At 54.6% G+C, this 16,121-nt stretch overlaps 3 protein-coding genes across 4 annotated transcripts in view; 1 reads left to right on the plus strand and 2 right to left on the minus strand.

Annotated features, from left to right (window-relative positions):
• Positions 1-1,765: 1,765 nt before the first annotated feature.
• On the minus strand, positions 1,766-4,532 carry FEN1 (flap structure-specific endonuclease 1). Its single transcript, XM_075501861.1, has 2 exons — positions 4,481-4,532; positions 1,766-3,676 (listed from the first exon to the last, which is right to left on the minus strand). Exon 2 carries the CDS (start codon positions 3,673-3,675, stop codon positions 2,527-2,529), a length of 1,149 nt encoding a protein of 382 aa, XP_075357976.1. The 5' UTR covers position 3,676; positions 4,481-4,532; the 3' UTR covers positions 1,766-2,526.
• On the plus strand, positions 4,478-5,805 carry TMEM258 (transmembrane protein 258). Of its 2 annotated transcripts, XR_012775805.1 has the most exons (5): positions 4,478-4,693; positions 4,849-4,958; positions 5,096-5,270; positions 5,376-5,472; positions 5,659-5,805. XR_012775805.1 is itself a non-coding variant. In XM_075501904.1 (4 exons), exons 1-3 carry the CDS (start codon positions 4,589-4,591, stop codon positions 5,220-5,222), a joined length of 342 nt encoding a protein of 113 aa, XP_075358019.1. In that variant the 5' UTR covers positions 4,478-4,588; the 3' UTR covers positions 5,223-5,270; positions 5,659-5,805. The 2 variants fall into 2 exon arrangements, 1 of the variants encoding a protein (XP_075358019.1); XM_075501904.1 differs by lacking the exon at positions 5,376-5,472.
• A 1,158-nt stretch (positions 5,806-6,963) lies between these two features.
• MYRF (myelin regulatory factor) overlaps positions 6,964-16,121 on the minus strand; it is a 66,234-nt gene continuing 57,076 nt past the window's right edge. Inside the window, exons 19-27 of the mRNA XM_075501906.1 lie at positions 14,725-14,810; positions 14,327-14,488; positions 13,369-13,474; positions 13,181-13,269; positions 12,506-12,593; positions 12,092-12,166; positions 11,854-11,956; positions 11,222-11,296; positions 6,964-10,963 (exon numbers count right to left, since the gene is read on the minus strand). Coding sequence (XP_075358021.1) covers positions 10,877-10,963; positions 11,222-11,296; positions 11,854-11,956; positions 12,092-12,166; positions 12,506-12,593; positions 13,181-13,269; positions 13,369-13,474; positions 14,327-14,488; positions 14,725-14,810 — 871 coding nt within the window. The 3' untranslated portion in view covers positions 6,964-10,876. The remainder of the gene's footprint in view (positions 10,964-11,221; positions 11,297-11,853; positions 11,957-12,091; positions 12,167-12,505; positions 12,594-13,180; positions 13,270-13,368; positions 13,475-14,326; positions 14,489-14,724; positions 14,811-16,121) is intronic.

Below are 16,121 nucleotides of genomic sequence, written 5' to 3' on the forward strand. Positions count from 1 at the left end.
CTCTTACTTCCACATGTTATTTTTTTTATCATCCTTCATTCTCTCACCACAAACCCATCTCACCGTACCTTTCCACATGGTCACAACGAAGGTATTCACAGATAAAATAGGAATATTGAATTAAGAAGCTCCTGTTAGGACAAATTATGGATTGAAACATTTAAGAGAATACACATCAAGCAAACACAATCCCAGTTTTTTGTCTTCACTGTGTTTTGAAATGAAATAACCTAAGCGATGAAATTTGAGTGGACAAAATGTCTGAGCTGCTGTGACTACCAGGTGAGATCAGCTGAGGGTAACAGATCTTAGCAACACCACAGGAAAATGTATTTCCCTCAGTTGTCACCGATAGCTCACTACACGTAATAAACACATTTCAAAGGATAAGTATCTTCATCATTTGAAACCTGTACAGTATAGTCTGTGTACCATAGTAGTCTATAGCCTACTATATAACACACAATATAGCCTACTACCTGTCCTATCTGTGGTACCACAGCAGTAGTACAGCCTCCTACGTATGATAATAGCGCAGGGATAACTGATCCTGGGGAGCAAGTAAATCTGGATGGAAGGTGACGGGGTAGAGGGCACCTGTGAGGGGGAGGCAGGAGAGGAAGGACAGAGGGAGCGGGATGTGGTGGACGCTAGAACATCCCAGAAGAGCCAGGCTTTCAAACTAACCTGCCCAGCAAGGCTGTACCTTAAAGCCGCCTGGGAAAATGGCACCGAGAGCTTAGCCTGGGCTCCGCTTCTCCATTAGAAAAGACAAAGCGGTGACAGGATGTTTAGAAGTTGCTTAAACTGTCTGAGCAGGTTTTTCCAGCTGAACAAAAAAGTTGTGGCTCAGAGTGACAGGAGGTCACAAGGATTCGGGGTTGGAAGCACAAATACTCACAGATAGAAGCCTTGTTAAACAGATAAATACGCAGAACAGGTGATAAACCACCACCCCTCGCATCGATTTTAAAATCCGATTTTCCCTGTAGCGCTTTCCTGGCTTTCTGGGTGCAGATCTCCAAGCACACCCGCTACAGCTGCCCTCGTTTCAAGCATGCAGACTTCCTCTTGCCAAAATATCTCCAGTTTAAGGCTTGGAATTAAGGTTAAGCCGAGACCCAGTGAAAACCACCAGATCAAAGAAGCAGACTTGTAAGTTTTGGGTGCTCTGCTCCAGGTGCCTCCCCCCCCCCCCCCCCCCCCCCCCAGCAAGCTCGAGAAGCTGCCTGCCTCCATGCGCAGCACCCACTGCTATTCTTCACGCTACATTTAATAAAATTTCTGAGGCATCTTAAAAATCAGGATTATTTTAGCCATGGTAATGGAATTCCCCTGTGAAACAAGCCCATCTTCGATGTCTACAAAGCATCCAAAAGCCCCTGTTAACACCAGGATTAAAACTCAAATTTTCTGTATTCAGGCCTGTGCTTGATTTGTTGGCTGTTGTCACTAATAGGTTTCCCTCTAAAACTGGGATTTTTCTTCAGCTGCGCAGGCTTCAGCAACAAGGTTTAAGCCACCTCTCCAGAGAATGAGAAACATCGTATTTGTGTATAAATTTTATTCAGAAAACAAAACCCAGCACATAGCTTTGACAAGTAAGAGGAAAGACTATGCCAAATACAGAATAAAATAAAGTAAGAAAAAAAAAGAGGCACTATCTTTTTTCTTCTTAGTCTGGGACCTCTCTCTGTGTGTACAACGTGGAAGGTGCCTCATGAAGTCAGGGAGTAAGCAGGCTTCCATGCTAGGTTTATTGACGTTTTTCTTTTTAAACATAAAACAGAACCTAGCAGCAAAACTCAGGCTTGGGGAGCTGCAGTCTCAGCTCAGCTTGTCCTCAGTTTATGCACTAAGACCAGGCCAGAACATTGCTGGAATTGGGATTACAACTTTTTTTTTTAAAAACAAAAAGTGATAAGGTAATAAGGGAAGGAAGAACCTATACCCAATCCTCATTAAAGGCAGAAGTTTACCTCATTATTTCAAGTCTCCTTCCCAACTCCAGCTTGCCTTCCCTTCACATCTCCCCAGTTTCTCCTTCAGCCTCTGCTGCTTGCACCTACCTCTTTTTTGGATGGATTGTGTCAGGCAGAAACCTATCACTTGTACCGAGTTCGCTCTCTAGCTGTTCAACTCTTTTATTTCTTAAATCAAAGAGGGTGTTTGTGATCAGCACCTCACTTTAAGTCCACAGCCTGGGTATCACCTCCGGTCCCTCATCAAGAGTCTCAAACCGATAAACGCTGCCGCTGAACTGCTGAATGCAACTCCCTGAGTCCTCACCCTCCAACCCCCCCACGCTGCGGTTGTTTCAGTTCTCTTCTCTCCCAGCCTGATATGTTACTACTGCTGCGCAGGAAGACGCTTGTCTGATTCACTAACCTAGCCTTGTTGGGAAGCACTTTAGCAACATCCTTCCTAGCACTAACACGCAGGACAAAAATGACCGTTTGTTATTAGCCTAAAATTCCTGGTTGAGCCTAAAAACCAATCACAGGGCTTTGTGGTTGGCCAGTCTGGCTATTTTCCCTTTTTGGTCTTTGCGGCTGCGGCGTTGTTGGTCTTGGCTTTCTTCTTTGCCGACCCCTTGGTCTCCGGCTCTTTGCGCTTGGCTGACGTGATGGAGCCCGTCACCTTGAAGAAGTCGTCCAGCCGGCCCTGCGTGCTGCCCTGCCGGCTTTTGCTCAGCCTCTTGACCCCGTTGCGGATCCGCTCTTCGTTGAACTGCTTCTCCCCGCACATGAACTGGACGAGCTGCTCTTCATTCGGCTCGGTCCACTTCAGCTCTATGCTGTTGGGGTTGACCACATCAGGCTCTAGAAAAAGCTTCTGGGCCTCTTTGTGCAACCAGTTCTCAGGCAGAGGGTACTTCTTGGTGTCTATCTGCTGAATGATCTTCTCAATGGTTTTGTGCTCCTTGATGAGCTCAACAGCACGCTTGGGCCCAATGCCGCGGATGCTCTCGCAGTAGTCACAGCCCAGGAGGATACACAGATCCACAAACTGCTCCCAGGTCAGGTCTAGATCCTGCAGAATACGTTTCAGGTGAAACTCCTGGATGGGCAGCTTCTTCGTCTCGCTGGCAGTAAGATGCCGCATCAGTACCGGACTGCCGAAGGTCAGGCAATCCATATCTTCCGTGGCAGCTGCATAGACCTTCCCAGCCTTCACCAAGGTCGCGCAGCTGGCTTCGGCCTCCCCCGGCGCCTCCACGTAGGGGATGCCCATCAGCGTTAGTAACTTCTTGCACTCATCAGTGTGCTGCTGGGTCACCTTGACCAGCCTCTTGCTGTACTTCTCAATGTTGTTCTCCTCTCCGGCCTCCTGAGCCTCCTGCAGGTGCTTCTCAGCCTCAACCCGGCGCTCAGTCCGCTTTGCCAGCTCCCCCGATTTCAGCTGCGGGGGCTTGCCGTCAAAAACGTAAACCGGCTTGATACCGTTCTCCACCATGCGGATGGTCCGGTAGAACATGCCCATAAGGTGGCTCGTGGTCTCGCCCTCCTCATTCTGAAGGACTTCAGCTCCCTGCCGCACAGCGATCAGGAACTGGTAGATGCTCATGGAGGCATCTATAGCGACCTTCCGGCCAAAGTAAGACTTGATGTCATTCTCCCGGATAGCGCCAGGAGCCACGTCGGCAATAAGCTTGGCCAGGCCATGGATTCCCATCCTGGGGAACAGAAAAGGGGACGCTGGGATCAGCCTCTGCACGCACACGGTGCTGGGGGGAGCTGGGGGTTAGCAGCTGGGCTGTGGGGTACCCCCTAAGCAGGGGGGACCCAAGGGAGGTGGCTGCTTCCCCTGCAAACCATTACCCCATGGGCTGCGGCCTCCGCTGGCTGCCATTACCCCGCTTCCAGCCTCAGCCTCCCCAGCATACCATTATCCCCCCTGCCCAGGCCCATCGTTACCCCCCTTCCTACCTCAGCCTCTCCCCATCACGCCTTCCCCTCCGCCAGCCCCACCATTATAACGATCCAGGCCCCATTACCCCCCTACCTACTAATACTTCCCCTGGCCGCTGCCTCCCCAGGCCTGCCGTTAACCCCTCTTCGTGCTTCCCGCTTCCCCCTTCCCCAGCACGCCATTACCTACACCACTTCCATTACCCGCCTCGGCCTCTCCCGACCCGCCGTTCCCACTTCCCCTTCTCAGAGCCCACCGTTATCCTTCTCTTCTAACCACAGCCTCCCCCAGCATTACCATTACCTTCCCCCTTTCCGCTGCGGCCTCTCCCGGCCCACAGATACCGCCCCGGGCCCGCCTCAGCCTGCCCCAGCCGCCATTATCCACCCCCTTCTCGCCTCAGCCGCCATTCCCCCCCGGGGCCCGCCTCAGCCTGCCCCAGCCACGGATTCCTCCCACCCTTCCCGCCTCCCCCAGACCGCCACTATTCCCCCCGGGCCCGCCTCAGCCTCTCCAGCCGCCACTATCCCCCCCCAGGCCCGCCTCAGCCTGCCCCAGCCGCCATTACCCCGCAGCTCGCTCCCGCCACCGCTCCCGCGCGCCGCCGCAATGCCCGCCGGGAGCCGGCGGAGCCAATAGAGAGCGGCTCCCGCTCGCCCCGCCCACCCGTCCCGGCATGCCCCGCTCCCGCGTTCCTTTCCGCTTCCGGCGGGGGGCGGGCAGCGGCGGGAGCGGAGGCGACGTGTCGGAGCGGAGCGGGAACCGGGACCCGGGCGACATGGTGAGGGCCGGGAGCCGCGGTCAGGGGCCGGGAACCGCGACAGGGCGCCGGGAAGCCGCCGTCGGGGGCCGGTCGCCAGCACTGGGGGCCGGTCCCGGCCCAGCCCCATCCCGGCCCCCGGCCGTGCCCCGCTCACCTTCGCCGTGTCCCCACAGGAGCTGGAGGCGATGAGCAGATACACCAGCCCGGTGAACCCGGCCGTTTTCCCGCACCTCACCGTGGTGCTGCTGGCCATCGGCATGTTCTTCACCGCCTGGTTCTTCGTGTATCCCCGGGCTGGAGCCGGGGGGGCGGGTAGGGGAGCGGGAGGGGGCGGATAGGGGAGTGGGAGGGGGCGGATAGGGGAGCGGGGGGCCCTCACCTTGCTCTGCCTCCGTTATCGCCTTAACCCCCGGGCTGCAGCTACGAGGTGACTTCTACCAAGTACACGCGGGACATCTACAAGGAGCTGTTGATCTCGCTGGTGGCCTCGCTCTTCATGGGCTTCGGCGTCCTCTTCCTGCTGCTGTGGGTCGGTATCTACGTCTGAGGCCCGGGTGGAGGAGCACCGGTACCGCCTCGTGAATCCCCTGTGGCTGTAAGCTCCCTGAGGTCTTAACGCTATGCATGGGCCCGGGGGGGGGCGGGTCCTGGAAGCGTAGCCCCGTGACAGCTGATCTTTACAAAAGCCACCTTTCTTCAGGGGCAAAGTTAGGACGCACGAAAGGCTGTGCCCGCATCCCAGCGGCAGCTTTGGGCTTGAGCATCGCAGCTACTCCGAGCTGCAAAGCAGCCGTCGGGTAACTTAGCTGGAGAGTGCTTCTATGCCCGTCTGTTATCTGTGGGCGGAATTTGGGGCGGTAAGGAACTGTGCGTGCTGGGTATTGTCCTTTGCTCTGTGGCTTTCGTAGCAGCAGCGTCTGGCCCTGGTGCTGCCCTGGGGAATGCTGTCCCACCGACCTCCTTCGTCTCTCGTTTGGTTCTAGGTGGGAAGCCCTGCAGAAGCTCTTTTTGTATTTCTTTTATATTTCAACAACAAAGCCCGTATCAGGCGTGGACTGTGCTCCTGTCGAGTGACTTCTGCCAGCCCAGCAAACCAAACCTGAATAAAACTGGCTCCGTGATGCACCTGCCTTTGGACTCATGGTTTGTGTTTTAGATACTTCTTTTTTTCACCTGGCTTTTCCAAACCACTTTGATTTTGGCACAAGATCCATGTGCCTTGGGATGGGCCCCGTATTTATCACAGATTTCCACAGCTGTGTATGTCCAGAAGCGTTTCAGGGCCACCTTGTGCCCTAGTGCAGCTAGACTCTGGAAAATAAGTGCTTCCTGCTTTTATATCCCTCAGCCTTCATTACCATCCCGTCCCCTCACCCCCTTTCTGGAAGGCTGTGCCCATTCTCATCCCGAGCCAGCAGCTTTGTAGCTCAGCAGCGCTCGTGGCCCCTCGCAAAGCCGAGAGGGGCAGGGACTGCTCCGAGGTGGTTCACTTACCCTCAGCAGCGCATGCTGGGGACCTCCTGCGCTAGAAACGGAGCTGATGGAAGCGCCCGGTCCCGCTCTTCAGCCAGGCTCCGTGCTCCTGAGGTGTGCGGATGGTGGCGGTGGGTGGGTAGACGCACCGTTTGGCCTGGGTGAAACGGTGCTTGCGGAACGGTCTCTGGCCTGGGTTCCCAGGTAACGTGCTGGTGTGGTTCCTCGGACGCAAAGCAAGGAGAACGCTTGTCTGGTGGGCACCGCAGTGGGTGACACAAGCTGCGTTTGTGGGAAATGAGGTTTTGGGAGGAATGCTTGAGAAGTACAGGACAGAACATCTTGTATCTGGATGTGCCCTTCAGTTAAGTAGTGAATTAACTGCCTTGCCTATAAAATATGAGTTTATTTATGGCATGCATAACTGTATTTGTATAGGTAGCTTTGAATTCGTAGCCCAGGTTTCAAAGCGATTGGATTTCAAAATCAGAAATTCAACAGGTAGCTTACAGCTTGAAAGCTCTAATTTCCTGTTTGGGAAGGAAGTTTCCCTCTGCGGCTGCTCTCAGACGCCTCTGGATCTGGCCCTGACCTCTGAGGCGTAAGCATCGAGACTTCTTTTTTTTTATACGTGTTCAAAAGCACGCTATGTAGCAGTGAGCAGCCACCGGCTGGGGCTGTTCTGACCCTGACTGGACACGGCTGGAAACTCCCGCTGATTAATGACACGGGGGTTCCTCCATCTTGTAGGACACTTTTATAATGATTGAACTGTTATTTCGTAGCAAGGGAGGAATGCGCCAGGAGCCGTCCTCGGATACAAAGCAGTATTTATATATTTATTTATACGGGCATATTTACCTCCAGCATAAAACAAAGTCTAAATAAGCCAAACAAAAAAGTGGGGAATCCGGACACTCAGCACTCAAATTCAGCAAAATATAAATATAAATCAGAAAGAAAGGAGGGAAACGACGCTTGTTCCCCACAAATAAAAACCGATAATCAATAATACCTGCTAAGAATGCAACTCTACAAACTTGCTGGCAATATACAGTGATTAAAGCTGTGACAGCAACATTTAAACCAAACAAATTAGTGCTTTACCTTTTTTTTTTTTTCTTAATTTTTGCAGTGGTGGCATAGTCTCTATTTACAGGCTTTAAGCTCTAACAGTAGGACAGAATGTTTGTGAATTTGCTTTTGAAACAAACTCCGAAACAGCCAAACTTTGGCAAGTGGCCTCGTTTCCACACTTGTCTTCCTTCCTGCCAAGAATGTCTAGAGAGATGAAACGTCTAGTTTCCAGCGGAAAGAGAGGGTTTTCCCCAAGCTGTACGGCTGGAGACATCGGCTCAGAGCTCCCTCCGTCTCATGCAGGGAACGGCCTGATTGTTAACTCTCTTGGTACTGATTGGGGATGGGGAACGCATCTTCGGTTAGGGCAGAGACACCTTTGGGGGGAGTCTGCGCAAAGAGCTGTTTCCACAGGCTTAGAAGCAATCCTGTGACCCTTTCATAACTACAAACCCCTTTTGAGCTTGTTTCTGCCTTGCTGTGCAGCGGCTGGTGGAACTGGCATACGCTTTGGGATATATTTTAAGACAAAAGATACTGTTGCGATAGAAGATGCTAAAAACTGCATTCTGAATCCCTCTCCTCTTTCGATACCAGGGATTGCTGTCAGCCCGGTGCTGCTCTGCTGTGCAACAGCTGTATGTGGGTAGGGCCGGCCTTTGCACTTTAGGTGTTGCCTCATCTCAGTTCTTAAGCCACCGTTTTTGAGGCACGCAGCATTTTACGCACGTGTGGGAAACCACTGTTCCCTCATGCAGTCCTGTTAGCAGAAAAAGGCACTAGAGATGTTCCCGTAGCCCTTAGGCACTTGGTTTGCCAGGGGCCCTCATAAACCCCATGGCTAAGCGTCGCAGGGACACCTGAGAGACTCCCCTCTCCTCTTGGGCCACCACTGCTAGCACGTTTCTAGTGATTGATTGATTTCTCCCCTCCAGGAGTGGCTTTCCCCGCAGTGGGGCGAGATGTACTCGTGGGTCTCGGCTGACCTCAGCCAGGACCCCCAGCGAGGCGGTGGATTGGTGGTGGTGATTGCAGGCAGTGCTTTCAGCTCTGGCCCTCACAACACCGCCCGGTACCTCTTCAGGGACTAAACGAGCGCACAGGCATTTAGCCCAGCTCGACAATAACAAGGGAAAACAGCAGGTCTGAGAAGGCTACCTCTCAGCTGAGCAGACGTCAAAGAGCACGTGGCATCACTCACCTGAATAAGAATGTGCCAGACTGGGGCCACTGATTGCCAAGTGGAGAATAAAAGCTGCCAAGAAAGTAACTTCGCAGTTTAAGGCCAAGCAAAAAAGCTCAGGGCAGGTGGAGGGAAGAGCGCTGAGCGGCCTCTCCAGAGAGCTACATCGGAGGGTTTCCTTCCCAGTTGTAGGGAGAAACAGAGAATCCTGCTGGGCATGGAGCTGACCTGCTTGTGTGTAGGCACTCCCAAGCCTTGGGACCTCTCGCTTTCCCGCTGAGCTCCCCAAAGTCGGGTAGTCCCCTAGCTTCACTCGGGCTGGGCTGCCCGGCATTCCCTGCTCACCCACTGGTTCCTGCCTGCCCAGGCTTCAGCGCATTTTAGTAACCGGAGAGCATCACCAATGTATGGTTAGTGTTTGCTGCCTGTAGGCAGACAGTGGGCATGAAGACCTGACCTTGACACCGCCCTACAAACAAAGAGCCAGGTCCAGAGATGCCAACTCCTAGTGACGTCGCAAGGAATTGCAGGGCTATGGCTGCTTTGCTGGGACAAGCTCAGAAAAGTTCTGAGATGGGTGACAGGAGATAAGACTGCTCCCCAGACTGGGATGAGAAGGGCGCGTAGGGTCCCACGAGATGTGCACAGGAACCATCTCTCTATCTGGATAAAAAATGTCTTTGCAGCTTGTTTCTCCGGAGCAGCGGAGCCAGCCACGCAGTGCTCAGTGCTGGTGACAACACGGCCTGCGGCTGGCAAAGGGAGGGGTTGCTGCATCTGCCTCCGCTGAAAGCAACAAAATGCAGCAGCCGGGGCCTGATGCGGTTTCCCAAAACCAGTTTGGTTCAAGTTGCCTAGCGTCCAGTGACGGGGCTGCAAGGGGCAAGGCGTGCTCTTCTCTGAAGCCAGCTTTAGAGTGCTTCAGGACAGGTGAGTGGCGTTTCCCCCTCACCGCCCTTCCCCAGCGGTGGCTGCAGTTTCCTTAGAAAAATATATCTCAGACATAAGAACCTGGCGGTGGCTCAGCCTCCAGGAACGCAGACGTCTCCTTCTTTAGCAAGAGGTGCTGGAGCAGGACGGGGAGGAGGACGCGCGTGCTGGTCAGTCAGTCTGACGTGTCCCAGCACCGCTGTAGCAGTCAGGCTTTAACGTGGAGCTTAGCAGTGGCCCCCTTTGGTTTCCTATGCGAGACACACGTAGCTCAATAGGGACAGAATTAAGAGACCCATTTTTATACGGCTTAAAAAAAAAAAATTCAGTAGTTTAGCAAGTTAAGAACTTGTAACAGTAAAATACCCAAAATACACTCAACATAACTGCTTTCTGAGAACAGTGACAGCAAGGGCCCGCAGTCGCTGCCGTTCCCCCCTTTGTGGGAGAGGATCAGCCTCTTCAGTGCCTGGCAGAGATCCGTTAGCCAGGGGGTGCAGTGAAGCCACATCACAGGTCCCCAGCGACTCAGCCTTGCTCTGCAGGGCGCACCGGGCTTTGCCAGTGGTCTCTCTTCTGCACATCTGGGCAGAGGTGGCCGTGTTGACTTGAGGCAGCTCCACACACACTGCGAGAGGCCACGCGCTGCTGCCAAATGAAAAAAACGGGTCCCGTGACACTTAATGCAGGAGACTCACGGTAATTTTTCCCCCGTGGGTTGATGGCAAGTGTCCCCACGCATGGTTTGGCCTGGGCACAGCCTCAGCAGCATCTTTAGTGGGGTTCTTGAGTTTATCCATCCAGACCTGGATACGGTGAAAGTTAGAGTACAGCGAGGAGGGGGGCAGACAGGGCTAACGTTGAAGCTGCACCTTCTCTTGTTGTCCACAGAGGACAGTCCGTTCGCGGGTCTCTGGGGGTCTGTGGAGCGGGGCTGCGGGGGACGGCCCTGGGCCAACTAGAAGGAACAGCAACTCCAGTGTACGACTTCCAGTACGTCCAGGCACAGCCTTCCTTTCCCGGCCAAACTCCAGCGTTTTGCTCTTGGAAAGGGCTCCAGTGTTGAGCAATTCCAGTGTTGTGAAGAACTGATGTGGCACATCTGGGACCACTGGGCCAGTACAGGATGGGGCTCCCATCCGTGCTCTGGGATGTGGCAGACCCGTCCACATTCAGTCCAGTGTAATGCTTTCAAATCCAGTGTTGCAAGGGGAGGGAGAAGTGACGGAGGACACAAGCGTCCCCATAAGGGAAGGAGAGAGATATTTAGGGTGGCGTGGGATGGTGGGAGTCGGTGCGAGGTGAGCCCAGGAGATACCACAGGGCTGGTTGTGTTTCTGTGGCTTAGGTCCTGTGTTCTGCGTGTGCTGTGCTTCAGTGCCTGCGTCACCAGCCACAACCAAACCAGCTCCACACCCCACGTGGGAGACGGGGGTAAGGTGGGGCTGGGGGCTAGTGGAGGAGGGCGTACAGGAATCTCCCCAGTGTCACCAGTCCCCCTCCTCTCTCCAACCAGAGGGCACTGGTGCTGCCAGCACTCACTCACAAAGCCAGTAAAACTGAAAATAATAGTCAGTGAAAAGGTGTCCCATCTGCTCGGGAGCAGTGCTGCAGTTGGCTCGGCCCTGTGAGAGAGCGAGAAAAAGACCTTACAGACAGGGGTAGGATGCATGCTCCGAGGGGGGAATTGTGCATGAATTATGTGCTGGGGCAGAGAAAAATCATAACCCCACTACCCGTGTAACTGCGGAAGGCAACAGCCACGATGGAGAGGGCTGTGGAAAGCTCTCTGCGCAATGCGGCCGCTAAACCTGCCGTGGTCCCATTGCTCTCCTGCTCAGCCCTGGACAAGAAGGAAAGACAAAGAAGCTGCTGGTACTCACAGGCTGTGCTACTCTGAAGTGGTAGGTAAACTCCCGGAAAGACATCATCACGAGAGGCCAACGGTGCGTCGTTTCCTGGGGAAGAAAACAGAATAGCTAGGATGAGATCGGGGCTGAGCATCAGGGGATGTTCTCCCGGGCCACACTGGTAAGGAACCGCACAACCCTGCGCTGTCGAGTGGAGGAGCAACCTCTCCAAGGTCAGCAGCAGAGCTGGACTGAGAGGGGCAAGGAGGCACTCGAGGGTAAGAAGGGTCTGATGCAGGCTCCGCGCACGCAGACCTGCAAAATCCCCCTGAGGGGATTTCATTAGGATGCGTTACAGCAGCTTACAGCCTGGTCTTTTCCCCACAGTCCTGGGGCTCACGCAGAGGGGTCGGGTGGGATGATTTTGTATGAGTGACCACGTGTATCAGGTTTACAGACACCTCCCTGTTGGGGTTGCAGGGATGTCTGAGGGTCATCGATGTCAGCCAGTGCAGAGTACAGCTATGTTTGAGCATGAATTCCCTCCAGCAGCTCCTGTGCTGCCCTAGCCAGGCTGCTGTAGTCCCTTCTGGAGGGATCGGTGTTGTGGTGGGATGACACAGCGCGTGTGGATTTTGTGAGCCGTACCCTCCCTCCCTCCCTACCTGTGCGTCTGTGGCATCGGTGGAGCTGTTTGTGCTCGCAGCATCCTGGCAGGGGTCACTGGAGACAAGGCCGCAAAGGGAGATGGACACAGCGGAGGAGGAGCTGGGGAGACAAGACACAGTAAGACCCTGCTGTCTCTTCCCCAGCTCAGGCAGGAGACACCATGGCCACACGGCCCAGTATTCAGCTGACTTCAGGGGTACCGAAACACCTAAGAGATGAGCCCTGTCCACTCACTTCATCTCCAGGGTCAGGTTGGTGTTCACTGCTGTGAGCTGGTTGACAGGGATGCGGTAGGTGAAGTTTCCAGTCCTAGGGACACAGAGAGAGCATTAGACCTCACCACAGCATTTCAGGTGGCTGTGAGATGGCCAGGACAGGACCCAAAGTCTCCGATGGGCTGAGACTACAGAGGGGAGGGCTTCCCAGGCTAGTTCCCAAGGATGAGCTCATCACCAAATGGAATCTTCCTGAGCTCTGAGCAAAGGACTCAGAGCCCCAGCTCCTCTGTCCAAGGAGCAGCATGGGCTGCCTTGGGGCGATGGCATAAAAAAGCCCAAGGCTCCAGGAGCTGCTCATCTGCTGCTTCCCCTGGAGCTCCCACAGTGCTGCTGCCACCGAAGTGCTGGCAGCCGGCCTTGCCCCACTCACCTGCACGCGTCAGCGGCTGCGCAGTACTGGGACTGGATGGCCATATTGATCTCCACGATCCGGACGGAGTGCAGCACTGGGCTTGGCCCTGCGGGTGGGAGAACAGGCTATTTAGGAACAGCAAAGGGATGGCAGCTGGGCTACCCTGAGCGAGAAGGGTTGGAAGGGGCGCCTGGCACTGAGACCACCTTTCCTCATCACCCTGTCATCAGAGAGGGGGTCAGATTGCTGCAAGATTGTGCTAACACCATGTCCAGGCACGGAGAACCAGGAGAAGGGGGTTCCCCAGACTATGCCAATGGCTGGTCATCCACACTCCTTTCTCTCTGTTGCCAGGATGACTGAATCTGTGCATTTCTTCCTCTAGATCTGCTTTAGAAATGGCTGAGCAAGCTGAGATGGGGATAAGAATGGAGATGCTGGTACGGCAGCCTCAGAAAGGAACTAGCAACTGGGTAATGTGGCCAGAAAGTGTAGGGCAGCATGGGGGAAGAAGGGCAGGGCTGGAGGTTGAATCTGGCTGCACTGGGAGAGCTGGGGGCAAACAAGCTGCAGGATGGGGACACAGTGAGAGCTGTGCAGGACAGATGAGACCCAGCTGGTTGAGGATACCCTAGGAGAGAACCCAGGACCACGGTGCCGCTGCAGGGAGGGAAGAAGATAGGGTCCACCTACCATCCGTGCCGGGATCCTCCGTGCGGGGCCACTCGCTCACCGGCTGCTTGATGCTGCGCTGCTGCCGGGCCTGCCCCAGCGGGGAGTTGCTGCGGGAGAGCGAGAGGTTGGAGATGTACTTGGATTTGCCCTGGATGTGGGTGAAGGGGGAGGAGGGGCTGGCATTGGGGCTGCCGAAGCTCTGAGACCTGTCAGGCGTCTTTGGCCACTTGGTGTAGGATGTCGCTTTCCCGGTGATGCCCCTGGATTTGGCTTTGATATTTGTCACCGGCAGGAGTGAGGTCTGACTTTGGTCTGCAAAGAGAAGGGAGAGAAAGGTTGTGCTGAGAGGCTGGCAGCAATCCCGACCTCCAGGACCAGTGCAGAGAGAACAGCTACCAGCTCTGGGTTCGTCCTGTCCCCATGTCACCTCCCATATTACCCCCCTGTGAGCAGCTGAGGCTTCCCAGCCTCTGTGCCTGAAGGGGCCGGTGGGATCCCCGCAGCGAAGGGAAGCTAGAGCAGTCTGTGAGGACAAAGCAGGGAACGGCCCTGTGCTCGGGTAGGGCACGGTGTTTAAGGCAGGGTTAAGGCACGACTCCAGGGGTGTTACGGCTCTGCAGTGACTGCCTGAGGTGCTGTTCCTCCTGCAACAGGGACTGGTGATGGAGCAAGTGAGCTTGCAAAAGCCCTGCTTGGGCAGCCGAGAGGCAGCACACCTCCCAGCCTGTCAAAACCCTGCTCAAAGCAAACAGAAGAATGAGGTCAGACTGCAAGGTATGGTGCTCAGGCATGCTGGCCAGCCCGGCATAGCCTCTCACGACCTCATGCTGGCAAAGCAGGCAGCTCCAAAGACCTTCCAGCCCCCGCTTACCCCCGGGCAGCATGATCACAGATGTCTGAACCATGCCACACGGGCAGCAAAGGCTCTTCAGCCTGGCAGCCCTGCTTTGCCCCGCAGCTGCCTGCTGGAGCAGGTCTCAACCCAGGCAGTGGGTGTGGAGGAAACCGGGCACATTTTGAAGGGCAGGCTGCACGTCCTTTTCGTAGCAGGAAGAGGTAGGACAGGAGGTGAGAGGGGTCTAGGGATAGGAGGTGGTGCGACGGTGGGACAGACACACCTCGGCATTGTTCCAGCACCTCCTGGGAGCCTGGGCTGGTACTTACCTGTCCGGTTAGTGGCATGAGTGGGGCTGGACTCAGAGAGGGCAACAGAGGAGACATTGGTGGGAGCAGCAGAGCAGCACATGGAGAAACACGGTGGGCTGAAGCAGGCTAGCACGCTGTGACCAGGTAAGCTGAAGACTAAGTCATGTGTGTCCTCTGTGACTGCAGGGCAAACAGCAGGGACACATGGAGTAAGTCAAGGGGAGAGGCATCTAACAGAAGCAGCACCGACTGCCCCCGGCATCCCTTCCACAAAACCAGAGCCCCAGGACCTCCCAGCATGAAGACAGCACAGTGCCAGCAAGCCCCTGGCATGGAGGAGCAGCCACGTACTTCACCCTACACCACAACCCATCATCGTGTGCATCTGCCAGGCCCTCTGCCCCACTGCAACCTACCGTGGTATGCGGGGGTCCTGCCGCTGGCTCTGTCCGACGCAGCTGTGGATCGTACCATCTGTGTTTTATCAAAGTTCTGGCTTGACCTGAAATGCAGGAAAATATGGTGAAAACCTCTACCACGGGGGACAACGGCGTCACTTGTACGTGAAGAGAGAAGCGGCTGTAGCAGTGAGTGGGGCGATGGGACCAGGTACATGGAGCAAGAGCAGACGTGGAGAGTGCAAGGGTGAGGAGGAGCACAGACTGGAGTGATCTGGGAAAGGAAAAGCAGGAGGGAGGCACGCAAGCTGTGAAGACAGCAAAGAGAGCTAGGAAATGCCACAGCAGATCACGTGGCAGTCCCACGTCTGGCAGGTACAAGTCCCAGCTGGTTCGGAGGACACCAGCAACGCTCCCTCGATGCTCACTGTGGAACAGGGTGTACTCAGTGGCCTTGATTTCCAACAGTGATCTCCGGGGTGGATTTATGTGCTCGGGTCTCAACACATTAGGCCGTAATGGGCTCCAAGCACTCACCATTCCCTAAAGGAGGTGCCCCTTATCTCTCGGAGACAGACTGTTCCTCATCTTGTTTTTTTAGAAATACACACAATCCCACCCAGATTCATCCCACGTAATTTCAGGTGTTTCACTGAAGCTACCAAGACCTGAGCTGAGGACGCCACAGGCATCTCCCGAGGGGGTAAGGCAGATGTGAAAGGGGAGGAACCGCTGCCTCGTGCAGTTTTTCTCCCACGTCTGCACAAGGAGCCCAGAACAACACCACTTCTGGGCACCAGCTACAGAGATATGGGATAAACCAAGGCGCTCTCACCTTCGCGCACTGTAGCTGCCCGCTGAGCAGAAATTTTTACTGAGCTCCTAACAAAGATGTTCAAGATTTTACCTGTCCAGACCCTGCCCAGGCATAAGAGCCGTTTGGTTTTATCTGTCCCACATTTTGCTTGTCCTGTACCCACGTCTTGCCTGTCCCCTTAAGCATTGCTCAAGGTTTCTCAAAGATAAAGGGAGCTTTCACTCATTTAGAGAAACCAAAATACCACTTTGTCACCTACAAGACTTCTCTTATGACACGTGTTTCTTTTTCTGGTGAAAGGAGATGCAATGCTGCTCTCCTGGAGGGAATGTGGGCACCAGCCTCTGGAGTTAACCTTCATCCCAGCCAAAAACCCAGCCAAATCCCTCATGTCCCTCCACTGCCTCGTCAACGCTTTCCATGCATGGCTTTATCTTGCATCCCACAACCAATTACTTTTTTAATAGCTTCCTGTGAAACACTCTGATGTGGGGTTCTTAAAAGAACAAATTAATTGTACCTTCCACCGCTCTTTATGCAGTGTTTTGTTCTAAGGGTGCTGATAGACAGGTAGGGCCTGTTTTCCTTTTAAGGGAAG

The sequence above is a fragment of the Mycteria americana genome, chromosome 5, assembly GCF_035582795.1.
Source record: "Mycteria americana isolate JAX WOST 10 ecotype Jacksonville Zoo and Gardens chromosome 5, USCA_MyAme_1.0, whole genome shotgun sequence".
Classification (NCBI taxonomy): Eukaryota; Metazoa; Chordata; class Aves; order Ciconiiformes; family Ciconiidae; genus Mycteria; species Mycteria americana.

Bases quoted from the DNA above. Each gene is read 5' to 3' on its own strand.
- FEN1 (XM_075501861.1), bottom strand. From the start codon at position 3,675: ATGGGAATCCATGGCCTGGCCAAGCTTATTGCCGACGTGGCTCCTGGC.
- TMEM258 (XM_075501904.1), top strand. From the start codon at position 4,589: ATGCCCCGCTCCCGCGTTCCTTTCCGCTTCCGGCGGGGGGCGGGCAGC. The intron at 4,694-4,848 runs GTGAGGGCCGGG...GTGTCCCCACAG, and splicing joins ACCGGGACCCGGGCGACATG to GAGCTGGAGGCGATGAGCAG. The intron at 4,959-5,095 runs GTATCCCCGGGC...CCCGGGCTGCAG, and splicing joins TTCACCGCCTGGTTCTTCGT to CTACGAGGTGACTTCTACCA.